The sequence below is a fragment of the Salmo salar genome, chromosome 14 (genome assembly GCF_965601325.2).
Source record: "Salmo salar chromosome 14, fSalSal1, whole genome shotgun sequence".
Taxonomy (NCBI): Eukaryota; Metazoa; Chordata; class Actinopteri; order Salmoniformes; family Salmonidae; genus Salmo; species Salmo salar.
Window position 1 is genome coordinate 46,080,884 of NC_138304.1, and position 14,206 is coordinate 46,095,089.

General features: G+C 45.0%; 1 protein-coding gene across 2 annotated transcripts in view; it reads right to left on the minus strand.

Moving 5' to 3' along the window:
• LOC106569756 (insulin receptor) overlaps positions 1–14,206 on the minus strand; it is a 222,522-nt gene that overhangs the window by 42,346 nt on the left and 165,970 nt on the right. Inside the window, exons 1-8 of one of the 2 annotated variants that reach the window (XM_082961009.1) lie at positions 14,064–14,080; positions 11,285–11,424; positions 11,041–11,185; positions 9,885–10,099; positions 9,233–9,359; positions 6,318–6,433; positions 5,869–6,000; positions 2,854–3,021 (exon numbers count right to left, since the gene is read on the minus strand). In XM_082961009.1, coding sequence (XP_082817135.1) covers positions 2,854–3,021; positions 5,869–6,000; positions 6,318–6,433; positions 9,233–9,359; positions 9,885–10,099; positions 11,041–11,185; positions 11,285–11,381 — 1,000 coding nt within the window. In that variant the 5' untranslated portion in view covers positions 11,382–11,424; positions 14,064–14,080. Of the gene's footprint in view, positions 1–2,853; positions 3,022–5,868; positions 6,001–6,317; positions 6,434–9,232; positions 9,360–9,884; positions 10,100–11,040; positions 11,186–11,284; positions 11,425–14,063; positions 14,081–14,206 lie in introns of those variants that run through there. The other variant, XM_045694442.2, reaches the window with a different exon arrangement.

The following is a 14,206-nucleotide window of genomic DNA, read 5'->3' on the forward strand; positions in this document are numbered from 1 at the left end:
GGTATTCTTAGTTGATCCGTCTTTCTAACAGTAGAGGGGTTAAACCTGTTCTTAGACAGCTTTCTGGCTATAAGTGTCAGATTATGATCAGACAGACCAGTAACCATATTGAATGATTTAGTCACTCTCTCTGATTTATTACTGAACACCAAATCAATCTGTGTTTTAGAGCAACAAGTCACCCTGATTGGCCCTTTAACTAGCTGTGTAAGGTCAAAGGTATTAGTGATCCGTTTGAGGGTTTTCCTACAAGACTTGTCTTCATAAATAATATTAAAATCTCCCATTAAGATGACCTCTTTCCCAAAATCACATTGCCTAAGCATGTTATAAAACTGATGGAAAAACACACTTTTGGTGGAAGGTGGTCTATACATCCCAATAAGGGTAAAATACATTTGGGGAGACAGTGTAACGTTCAGGCCAATACATTCTAGTTCATTATCACATGACCACTCAATTTGTTTACATCGGATATGTTCTTTAATGTAAATCATCAGACCTCCTCCTCTTCCTTCAATCCTGTCTCTCCTGAAAACATTGTAGCCAGGCACAATCAAAGCAGCATATGGAGAGTTTTTATGGAGCCAAGTCTCTGAGAGGCAGAGGAAGTCAAGGTTGGAGTCTGTGAGAAGATGTTGAATTTGATCACTTTTTGGAATGACACTATGAATGTTCAAGTGTCCCCCTAGTAGTCCCTTGGGCTTAGTTTGTGGGTCCCAGATGACTCGAGAGTGATTGACACATTGAAAAAAGAAAAAATGTCTGTGTTTTCTGGCGGCTGGGTTTAGGCCGTTGTGTTTCGATTTGATTAGGGGCAGTTCGGTAGCGGAATTAACAATCCCTCCCACTTGCACTGGATGTGGGGAACTACTTAAAACAGCTTGCGTACCAGAAGCAAAGTCAGGGATCGCATATAGTGACTTGGGTATGTTTGAAGAGTCAAAATCTATCCTGGAGCCGGGTGAGTCGAGAGAAACCATGGCACCATAGCACTCACCCACTTCTGCAGCGGCGACGATCAGTGGACGAGGCCATCCACTGCTTTCCACTCCGGTGAGTATCGCTGACTCGGTGATGTTAGGACCAGGATTGAGTTACACATCCCCGGAGAGCAGGAGGGTAGTGAACAGGTAGTTTAACAGTTTCCGATAAATGTTGGACTTGTGTTTGTTTAGCATAAGTGGTTCAGTGGAATAGGGAGCGAGGTAGACTTGGCCATTATTCAGAACATTATGGTATGCTGTGTACTGTCCGTTCCCGTGGAACGGTGAACCAATGTGTTTGGTGTTGATATTCTCCGGCAGTAGATTGATTGTGTCATCCCAGCAAGGACGCACTGAGATTATCAGTAGAGAAGATACATAACTGACAATCATGGCAATGTACTGGAGATAAAACACATCACTGTACTGGAGATAAAACACATCATTGCGCTTCAACTCTTTGCATGAGTTACTTAGCTGGGGTCAGCGTACACCTGATGTTTTAGATAAAATAACAGCATTCGTATGAGAAGCGGCACCTGCTGCACCACCCTGCTTTCCGTCCGTCATTACCTTCCGACCAACGGACAACCAAAGATTGGTGTGTTTGGGATGTTCCTACCGTCTGTAAGCTGTTAGTGTCTTAACGACCGTTCCACAGGTGCATGTTCATTAATTGTTTATGGTTCATTGAACAATCATTGAACAAGATCTGTGAAGTTATTTGGATTTTTATGAATTATCTTTGAAAGACAGGGTCCTGAAAAAGGGACGTTTCTTTTTTTGCTGAATTTATATGCATGTAATTTGGAGCTGTAGAGAGATTACCAGATTTTGCCAATCTATACATACTGCTGCACACAAAATACTAGATGTACAGTTTGATATGAACCCATGTCTCTATCTTCTTAATGCCCAGCAGGACTTTGTTCTTGATCCTGACGGAGAAAATGTGTTTATGACTATCACATACTTTGCTAAGAAATGTATTCTTCTATTGTGGGCCTCTAATACTTCTCCTACATTTAAAATGTGGATTGACCAGATTGTTGACTTTCTCCCTCTTGAAAAGCTCACTTATGACCTCCGCAAGAGACAGCACAGGTTTGATAGACTCTGGTTTCCACTACTCAACTATAATGGGGTGTGTAGGGAAATGAGCAGATACATGTTGCGTGAGGTGCTGTACAAAGGAATTCTTTGCTCGTCGTCTCAGCTAAGGCTGGAAATAGCTAATAGGAATGTTGATAGTGCTGCTGGAAGTTTGTTTGTTTTGTATTATTTATGTTTGCCACATCTGTGAATGTGGAATGTGTTTTGTTGGTTGATTGAAAAACAAGAAAACTTATTAAAACTTTAAATTACATTTCTTTTTAAACAAAGATGATAAGCTAGAGAACGAGAAATACGGAGTTTTGGCGGAGGTACAGCCGACTAGCGCTAGCTTACGTTAACGAGCTAGGAAAAATAACTATAAAATAACATACATTTGATAGCGGTACTGTATTGTATACATTTTTCCATCACTATAATAGAACAGTCCCCCGGAGAAAGACACACTCACCTTTCTGGAAGTTAACTAATTATAGTCACATAACTATATCATTTGTATGAACCAGAGAGAACTGTAGAACAGAATAGAACAGTAGAACAGAATAGAACAGAATAGAACAGTAGAAAACAGCAGAACAGAACAGCAGAACAGAACAGTAGAACAGAACAGGATAACAGTAAAACAGAACAGAACAGTAGAACAAAATAGAACAGTAGAATAGAACAGTTGAATAGAACAGCAGAATAGAACAGCAGAATAGAACAGCAGAATAGAATAGAACAGAACTGTTCACACAGAGAGAAAAAAACTCACCTTTCTGACAGTAATCGAACTTGTAGAGTTCGCTGGCCTCAGGCTGCTGCTGACAGTACACCAGGTAGTGAGTGATGTTCCCGTTGGGGTCTGTGGGGGGTTTCCACTTCAGGAGGATCTGATAGGAAGAGTTGGAGGAGGAGATGGGGTCCAGGGGCACTGACGGCTCTAGGGGAGGACGGGGATACCAGGGGTTAATCATACCTTTATTCATCCTCTTGTTCAGGTCAGCAGATCACAGAATGCTGAATAACTTAACTCAAAACATATCCATAGACTGATCAAAAGATAAAACTAGCAGTAAATTTAACTGTAGTATGTATCAGCTGTGAGACAAGGAGGAATAAAGTAAGATCACAGATGAATAGCCCAGGGAGACTGACTGATTAGTAGACAGACGCGGCAGCATGCTTTATTGTCCTGGGTGATGCACTATATATACAAAAGTATGTGGACACCCCTTCAAATTAGTGGATTTGGCCATTTCAGCCACACCCGTTTCTGACAGGTGTATAAAATGGAGCACACAGCCATGCATTCTCCACAGACAAACATTGGAAGTAGAATGGCCTTACTGAAGAGCTCACTGACTTTCAACATGGCACCGCCTTTGGATCCCACCTTTCCAACAAGTCAGTTCGGCAAATTTACGTCCGATTCTGTGCTCCCAACATTGTGGCAACAGTTTTGGGGAATGCCCTTTCCTGTTTCAGCATGACAATGCCCCTGTGCACAAAGTGAGGTCCATACGGAAATGGTTAGTCGAGATCGGTGTGGAAGAACTTCACTAGCCAGCACAGAGCCCTGACCTCAACTCCATCGAACACCTCTGGGATTAATTGGAATGCCGGCTGCGAGCCAGGCCTAATCGCCCAACATCAGTGCCCGATCTCACTTATAGTCTTCTGGCTGAATGGAAGCAAGTCCCCGCAGCAATGTTCCAACATCTAGTGGAAAGCCTTCCCAGAAGAGTAGAGGCTGTTATAGCAGCAAAGGGGGGGACCAACTCCATATTAATGCCCATGACTTTGGAATGAGATGTTCGACGAGCAGGTGTCCACATACTTTTGTCCATGTAGTGTACACAATCCATGTCTCAATTGTCTCAAGGCATACAAATCTTTCTTTAACCTGTCTCCTTCCCTTCATCTGCACTGACTGAAGTGGCTTTTATAATTGTTATTGGAGTAGTGGCAACGATTTAGGGGAAACACTGGAACATAAACCTGACAGGAGGTAGACGTGGTAGCCTGGATGCCAGCCAACACGGCTTGACAATGAGTGACAAGGACTTGCAAGATAGAAGAAATACATCTGGAACCAGACTAGAGACAAGGAGGGTGAAACTCTAGATCTGGAACCAGGCTAGAGACAAGGAGGGTGACCAGACTCTAGCATCTGGGACCAGGCTAGAGACAAGGAGGGTGAAACTCTAGATCTGGGACCAGGCTAGAGACAAGGAGGGTGAAACTCTAGATCTGGGACCAGGCTAGAGACAAGGAGGGTGAAACTCTAGATCTGGGACCAGGCTATAGACAAGGAGGGTGAAACTCTAGATCTGGGACCAGGCTAGAGACAAGGAGGGTGAAACTCTAGATCTGGGACCAGGCTAGAGACAAGGAGGGTGAAACTCTAGATCTGGGACCAGGCTAGAGACAAGGAGGGTGAAACTCTAGATCTGGGACCAGGCTAGAGACAAGGAGGGTGAAACTCTAGATCTGGGACCAGGCTAGAGACAAGGAGGGTGAAACTCTAGATCTGGGACCAGGCTAGAGACAAGGAGGGTGAAACTCTAGATCTGGGACCAGGCTAGAGACAAGGAGGGTGAAACTCTAGATCTGGGACCAGGCTAGAGACAAGGAGGGTGAAACTCTAGATCTGGGACCAGGCTAGAGACAAGGAGGGTGAAACTCTAGATCTGGGACCAGGCTAGAGACAAGGAGGGTGAAACTCTAGCTCTGGGACCAGGCTAGAGACAAAGAGGGTGAAACTAAAACTACAGTTGAAGACTGTTTCATCTGGAACTAAAACACCCTCGACAAGCCTTCCCGCCCACCCGCCTGCCCGCCCGCCTCTCCGCCCGCCTCTCTGCCGCCGGGCTCTGATGGTGGTGTCCCAGCCAACGCATCATGCCAGCCAGTGCTGTGCGAGGTGTGTGAGGCTGCATGCCACGCGGCTACACTGTAATAACACTATAATAACACACTGTGATGTGGTTTATCAGGAAGGAGATGACACACCAGACACCTGTTGTTGATGAAACCAAAACCGGTTTGTCCTCTGGACACATACAAACACGCAGGGTGACACACACACACGCAGGGTGACACACACACACACGCAGGGTGACACACACACACACGCAGGGTGACACACACACACACGCAGGGTGACACACACACACACGCGGGGCCCCCGCAGGGTGCCACACACGCGGGGACACACACCACACACACACACACACACACACACACACACACACACACACACACACACACACACACACACACACACACACACACACACACACACACACACACACACACACACACACGCAGGGTGACTTCTGAGCTCTGCTTGAGTGACTAGTGACTACAAGACAGAGAGACAATGAGACAGGGAGGTACAGGTCGTAATCCTAGCTCGTCATCAACTTCCTCTTCCTTGTTCTTATACCTTTAACACACCTCAACAGCTAAAAGCTGAGGCAGAGGACAAGCGCCAATCTACTGTAAGTTGTAGCTCTTAGACCACTTATCCCAACCCGGGGTAATGAAATCCCACCCTCAACCTTTAGAGAACCTAACCTGCTGACTGACTGATTGGATTGTCCACTCACCTGTTGGCTTGATTAGGGGTTTGGGGGAGGGGAAGGTGGGCTTAAGATCACTAAATAGGCAGACATGAACAGCTAGATGTACAGTACATCTAGCTGCCTCGAGCTAATGAAACAGGAGATAGGCTCCTGCCCTATGGGCCATTCTGGATCAGCTATATCTCAAAGTAAGGTCTTACTGGTGGCTTCTGTCCTGACGTAGGTGATTTTGCTCTTGGCCCCGAGGACCTGGTGTTCATCAGAGGCAGAGAGCTGGGTCTTGACCATGATGGCGTACTGTGTCCAGGGCTTCAAAGCCAAGATCAAGGTACCTGGAAGAAACAATAGTATCGTTAGCTATGTGTTGCAGGACAGACAATATTGAGCCCAACACTTGTTTCTACCGTACAACTACAGTGTATACGATATGTTTTAATGTGTGCAAAGAGCTGCAAACTACATTTTACCATATGGATAATAAAGTCCTTAGGTATCATTATTAGTATTGTTATGTGTTGCAGCACAGACACTATTAAACATGCTACTACAGTGAATCAGGGTACCGGGAACAATAGCATTGTTGTGTTGCAGCAACCTTCCCCCCATCCTTACCAATACAGTTGTAAGACAGAAGAGAATAAGACATTACCTGGCTGTTGTTGTATGTTTCCCTCTGTTGCCCGGGCTGGGGGGTCCAGGTCAATTATCACCCAGTTAGAACCACACGCATCCTGGCCATCAAACTCTGTCACGTTGGGGTAGGGCCTGGGAGAGGGGAAGAGTGAGAGACAGTTAACTCTAAAGGTGAATATCACACACACACACACACAATACCTTAGACAAACTGTCACGTTGGGGTATTTTTTACACCCCAAAAAATGATAAATATGTCACTAGTAAGAAGTAATGTAGTTTAATTTTTGCGACCTGCGTTTTTTAACCAATGTATTTAAGCAATAAGGCCCGAGGGGGTGTGGTATATGGCCAATATCCCAAGGCCTGTTCTTAAGCATGTCGCAACATGGAGTACCTGGATACAGCCCTTAGCCGTGGTATGTTGTCCACATCCCACAAACCCGAGGTGCCGTATTGCTATTATAAACTGGTTACCAACATAATTAGAGCAGTAAAAATAAATGTTTCGTCATACCCGTGGTATACAGTCTGATATACCATGGCTGTCAGCCAATCAGCATTCAGGGCTGGAACCACCCAGGTTATCATTTTAGATCCAATAGTAAAACAGACGGAAGTGAACATCACTAATCAACCAAGTGCCACAAAAGCGAGTGATACGGACCACCTACTACTATAGTTCAGGGCTCTACGTTGACAACGACTACATGATGTGTTCCTGAGTAGACAAGTAGAAGCACACAAACAAATCTAGGAGATCAGTTCAAGTATTTCAATTCATTTATGAATGAATGAAATGACTTAAAGTCCATGAATAAAAGGTTTTCGGAGTGATCTATGCTCAATCAAGCACAGTGCACCCTTAACGTTCTCCAGTCGAAAATGTTCAGCTGCCCATTTCTAAAGGGATGTGCCGTTACCGTGGTAACTGGGCACTTCCTTGTCTGTGGGGGGGGGATCTAAGAATTCTCTTCACTAGCAGTAGAAAGTTACAGCAAACTCAAACTAAATGATGTAACTAAACAAGAAACATGAGGACAAAGTGACACTTCAGTAGCATTTCAGGTCAATTTGACTGTGTGACCACACGCCAATGTGGCTAATGAAATAGACATTACCCGCAAATGACAAAATCTACCCGCATTTGGCGGGTGTTCTGGTCCCGACCCATAGTGTTAGCATAAAAATGAAAAGTGCATAGACGACATGTATTTCCCCCCGTCTGTTTGGAGACAGGTGAATGATAACGGTTCATTCTAAATCAAAACTCATTTCACACATACAGTATATTATTTATAAAGACAAGATTAAATCAAGAATAGTCTGTTAGTGACAATATTAGCTTATCACTTGTGAATGATGCCCAGCGTAAGCCTAGAAACAATGCCTTTAAAAAAATAAAAATTAATCAGTGTCATACCTCATGTAGCCTAGCCCATAGGCCTATATGTTCTGATAAGGTATATATCACAACTAAAGTGGTGAAATAACTTCTTAAAATTAAGCACATTAATCCGCTTTACAACGTGAGTAGAGTGTAACTGGCATATATAAGCAGTTTAAAGTTTGGGGAAGATCATTTTCACCATAAAAAAATGCACCTTTATAATAAAAGCATTACACGCATAATTATATTTATGGTCAGTTTTTACAATGGTGTTTTCCTGCTACTTGAACATTCCCTGTTACAGCCTAGAGGCGTGTGCTCACTGCCACACTCATCATGTGAATACATAGACCCCTGTTACAGCCTAGAGGCGTGTGCTCACTGCCGCACTCATCATGTGAATGCCTAGAGGCGTGTGCTCACTGCCGCACTCATCATGTGAATACATAGACCCCTGTTACAGCCTAGAGGCGTGTGCTCACTGCCGCACTCATCATGTGAATACATAGACCCCTGTTACAGCCTAGAGGCGTGTGCTCACTGCCACACTCATCATGTGAATACATAGACCCCTGTTACAGCCTAGAGGCGTGTGCTCACTGCCGCACTCATCATGTGAATACATAGACCCCTGTTACAGCCTAGAGGCGTGTGCTCACTGCCGCACTCATCATGTGAATACATAGACCCCTGTTACAGCCTAGAGGCGTGTGCTCACTGCCTCACTCATCATGTGAATACATAGACCCCTGTTACAGCCTAGAGGCGTGTGCTCACTGCCTCACTCATCATGTGAATACATAGACCCCTGTTACAGCCTAGAGGCGTGTGCTCACTGCCACACTCATCATGTGAATAAACAGACTAGATGATCATATTTCAAGCTGAACGTTCTGATCTGTTGTGTCAGCCTCATTGTGTAGAAAAGTGTATTGTTGATGCTAGTGGTTGTATTCATTTGGGATCTATCACATCCCACACCTGTCCCAGACTATGTTCGGAATATTTATTTCTCACACAGAACAGAATAGGTCAACTTTTCTACTATGGGGGATAGTAGATTGACATAGGCTAGTGGTTTTGCTGTTCGTCAGGCCTACTCATCTTGTTGGCTGACGGAAAGTAAATGTGGAGAGTTCTTCCACCTTGGAATTGGATAAGGGGACTGTAGAGACGCCTCAAGCCCTGCGATGCAGTGCCTTAGACCGCTGCGCCACTCGGGAGGCCCAATAGACTACATTTTCTTCATATCATGTTTCTTTAGATCCGTCTAAAATAAATAATGGATTTATTGTGAAGGTGTAGGCTATATTACATGGATTTATTAGACTTTTTTAAAATGCAGATGTTCCTAAGGTCTGCATCAGTGGCTTTTGGCTATGTGTGGGGAAGCCAGGAGATGCTAAATGTGTTGATGTTAAATAACAGTCAATTACCGTGACACTGACAGTTATTTGCTTGATAATCACCGGCTGCCGAAATTTCAGGCATCACAGTCATGTCCAACACACACACACACACATACACACAACTGTACTTACGCTTCCTTGTAGAAGACCATGAAGCCCAGCAGGTCTCTGAAGTCGGGAGGCCAGAACGGTTCCCACTTGATCATGATCTTATCATGTGTAGCACGCACCTGAGTGAACCTTAACTCCTGGTTCTCACCTGAGAGACACACACACACACACACACACCACCGAGACACAGACACACAGAGAGACACACACACACACACACACCGACACACACACACCCACCGAGACACACACACCCACCCACCGAGACACACCCACCGAGATACAGACAGACACACACACCGACACACCCACCGAGACACACACACACCCACCCACCGAGACACACCCACCGAGATACAGACAGACACACACACCGACACACACACACCCACCGAGACACACACACACCCACCCACCGAGACACACCCACCGAGATACAGACAGACACACACACCGACACACACACACACCGACACACACCGACACACACACGCACACCGACACACGCACACCGACACACGCACACCGACACACGCACACACACACACACCCGCACCGACACATGCACACACACAGTCACTATCAGAGGATATGGTAAGTACTACACTGTCCTAGGTCTGTGAAACACAACAGATGTGTGGGTGTGTGTGTACTCAGACTGTACGGTTCTTACAGGAGGCCTGGTCTCCGTTGGTCTTAGATACAATGTTGTTCTTGGTATGCCTGTCCCTGGTGCCCGTCACCTCCTCCATCTTACGTATCTCTGACATGCAGAGCTTAGCGTTGAGTTGAAAGAACATGCGTCCCTGCAGGATGCTCAGGTTGTGTTGGGTCCAGTCCCACAGCTGACGCAAGTTCTGGTTGTCATGTGCGTAGAACGAGTAGCCCCTGGGGAAGCAACACACACATTATATTGATTTATTCAAACATGTAACAGATATAGTTTAAAATATAAGGAGGTGAACGAAGAAGAGGAGATGGAGGAAGAGGAGGAGATGGAGGAAGAGGGGCCAGTGGAGGAAGAAGAGGCGGCGGAGGGGGAAGAAGAGGCGGCGGCGGGGGAAGAAGTGGAGGCGGAGGAAGAAGGGTAAGAAGTGGAAGAGGCGTAGGAGGAAGAAGAGGAAGAGGCGTAGGAGGAAGAAGAGGAAGAGGCGGAGGAGGAAGAGCAGGAAGAGGCGGAGGAGGAAGAGCAGGAAGAGGCGGAGGAGGAAGAGCAGGAAGAGGCGGAGGAGGAAGAGCAGGAAGAAGAGGAGAAGGAAAAGGAGGTGGTGGAGGAAGAAGGGGAGAAGGAAGAGGAGGAGGTGGCGGAGGAAGAAGAGGAGGTGGTTGAGGAAGAAGAGGAGGTGGCAGAGGAAGAAGAGGCGGAGGAAGAAGAGGAGTTGGTGAGGAAGAAGAGGCGGAGGAAGAAGAGGAGGTGGCGGAGGAAGAAGAGGAGGTGGCGGAGGAAGAAGAGGAGGTGGCGGAGGAAGAAGAGGAGGTGGCAGAGGAAGAAGAGGCAGAGGAAGAAGAGGAGGTGGCGGAGGAAGAAGTGGTGGAGGAAGAAGAGGAGGAGGTGGTGGAGGAAGAAGAGGAGGAGGTGGTGGAGGAAGAAGAGGAGGAGGTGGTGGAGGAAGAAGAGGAGGTGGTGGAGGAAGAAGAGGAGGTGGTGAGGAAGAAGAGGAGTTGGTGAGGAAGAAGAGGAGTTGGTGAGGAAGAAGAGGAGTTGGTGAGGAAGAAGAGGTGAAGGAATAGGAAGAGGAGGAAGAGGAGTAGAATAAGGAAGTGGAGGTGAGCAGAATAAGGAAGGGAGGTGAACAGTACGGTCAGGAAGAGAAGGAAAGTCAACTTACCCGTCCATCAGTGTGTCCCCTCTGATGACCCGTAGGTTGCGGAGGAAAGAGAGCGAGACGAGAGCGTAGGAGCGCCGGACCTTCAGGAAGCCTGTAATCTCCTCCAGCTGTCCAAGGTTAGCCTCCAGCTCTGCTGCTATGTTATCTACACACACATACTCATCATTAACTCAGAAGTTACTTTGGAAGCGTGCACACACACACACCCACAGCAGTAAGTTGGACATGAGCCCCTAATACCCACTTCCTCCTCTAAGGTTGATATCCATGCTGCCGTTGAGAACGGTGCATCCTCTCAGAGCCTGGGCTGCTGTCACAGAGTCCACCATCTTCAGGCCCATACACACCTTAGGACATAGCCCAGCACACGGAGTACAGACCAACCTGCAGGACGAGAGGGAAAGAGCACACATCAGATAACACATCCTCATAGGAGCTAGGGCATGGTTCCCCAACTGGCGCCTGCGGGTGATTTCATTTGGCCCCCCAAGTTTTCTGAGAAAATAATAATAAAAAAACATATTGGTGGACATAAAGACTGTAAAAAGGAGGTGGTTTGGGATGAGTCGGACCGCAAAGTGAAGGAAAAGCAGCCAACAAGTGCTCAGCCTATGTGGGAACTCTGCATAGAGTGTGCAAAGCTGTCATCAAGGTAAAGGGTGGCTATTTGAAGAATCTCAACTATATTTTGATTTGTTTAACACTTTTTTGGTTACTACATGATTCCATATGTGTCATTTCACAGTTTTGATGTCTTCACAATTATTCTACAATGTAGAAAATTGTACAAATAAAGAAAAACCCTGGAATGGGTTTAGGTGTTTTAGGTGTTCTAAAACTGTTGACAAGTAGTGTATGTTTTAGTCAAATATTATATCTGTTTTGGCTTCTTGCGGCCAATTTGCAGTCTACAAATGATTTGTAGTTACACTGAATTCAGAAAGTATTCAGACGTTTTCCACATTTTGTTACTTTACAGCCTTATTCTAAAATTGATTAAATTGTTTTTTCCCCCTCATCAATCTACACACAATATCCCATAATAACAAAGCAAAAACAGCTTTGTAGAAATTTTTGCTAACAAAAAAAATGAAATATCACATTTACATAAGTATTCAGACCCTTTACTCAGTACTTTGTTGAAGCACCATTGGCAGTCTACAAGCTTGGCACACCTGTATTTGGGGAGTTTCTTCCATTCTTCTCTGGAGATCCTCTCAAGCTCTGTCAGGTTGGATGGGGAGTGTTGCAGCACAGCTATTTTCAGGTTTCTCCAGAGATTTTTGATCGAGTTCAAGTCCGGGCTCTGGCTGGGCCACTCAAGGACATTCAGAGACTTGTCCCAAAGCCACTCCGGCATTGTCTTGGCTGTGTGCTTAGGGTCATTGTCCTGTTGGAAGGTGAACCTTCGTCCCAGTCTGAAAACTCTGGAGCAGGTTTTCATCAAGGATCACTCTGTACATTGCTCCGTTCATCTTTCCCTCAATCCTCACTAGTCTCCAGGTCCCTGCCGCTGAAAAACATCCCCACAGCATGATGCTGCCATCACCATGCTTCACCTTAGGGATAGTGCCAGGTTTCCTCCAGACGTGACGCTTGGCATTCAGGCCAAAGAGTTCAATCTTGGTTTCATCAGAGCAGAGAATCTTGTTTCTCATGGTCTGAGATTCTTTAGGTGCCTTTTGGCAAACTCCAAGTGGGCTGTCAAGTGCCTTTTACTGTGGAGTGGCTTCTGTCTGGCCACTCCACCATAAAGGATTGGTGGAGTGCTGCAGAGATGGTTGTCCTTCTGGAAGGTTCTCCCCATTTCCACAGAGAAACTCTGGAGCTCTGTCAGAGGGACTATCGGGTTCTTCGTCACCTCCCCACCCGATTGCTCAGTTTGACCGGGCGGCCAGCTCTAGGAAGAGCCTTGGTGGTTCCAATCTTCTTCCATTTAAGAATGATCTTGGGGACCTTCAATGCTGCAGACATTTTTTGGTACCCTTTTCCAGATCTGTGCCTTGACACAATCCTGTCTCTGAGCTCTACGGACAATTCCTTCGACCTCATGGCTTGGTTTTTGCTCTGATATGCACTGTCAACTGTGGGACCTTATATAGACAGGTGTGTGCCTTTCCAAATCATGTCCAATCAATTGAATTTACCACAGGTGACTCCAATCAAGTTGTAGAAACATCTCAAGGATGATCAATGGAAACAGGATGCACCGGAGCTCAATTACAAGTCTCATAGTAAAGGGCCTGAATACTTAAGTAAATTAGGTATTTCTGTTTATTATTTTTAATATATTTACAAAAATTAACAACATAAAATTGCTTAGTCATTATGGGGTATTGTGTGTAGATTGCTGAGGAATTTTGTTTATTTAATCCGTTTTAGAATAAGGCTGTACCGTAACAAAATATGGAAAAAGTCAAGGGGTCTAAATACTTTCCGAAGGCACTACAACACGGTTTCTCTATCTATCTATCTATCTATCTATCTATCTATCTATCTATCTATCTATCTATCTATCTATCTATCTATCTATCTATCTATCTATCTATCTATCTATCTATCTATCTATCTAGGCTACTGCACATTAAGCACGACAGCCAATAGATGTAGCTAGCTTCTGGCGTAAATAAATGAAACTATCTCCAGTAGGCTAATCTTTTTGGGCGTGAACTATATTACTGCACTGTATTGTATGGACTGGAATTACGCACATCGTTCAAACCATGAAGCTGGGAGAGAACATGCGATTCTGGTGCAGCACATGCAGCCTACAAAGTTACAATTATAGGCTAGTATAGGCAAGTCAATTTGATTTTAATTTTGTAATTTAATAGTGCCTATTTGTACTGTATAATTAGTAGGCTCACACATCATATATACCTTTCATAATTTTTCTCGTAATGTTATTATATAGTACTGTATTATAGACTTACGTAGTAGAGTTGACAGTAGTATATAGTACTGTATTATAGACTTACGTGGTAGAGTTGCCAGTAGTATATAGTACTGTATTATAGACTTACGTGGTAGAGTTTACAGTAGTATATAGTACTGTATTATAGACATTCGTGGTAGAGTTTACAGTATTATAGACTTACGTGGTAGAGTTTACAGTAGTATATAGTACTATATTATAGACTTAGGTGGTATAGTTTACAGTAGTATA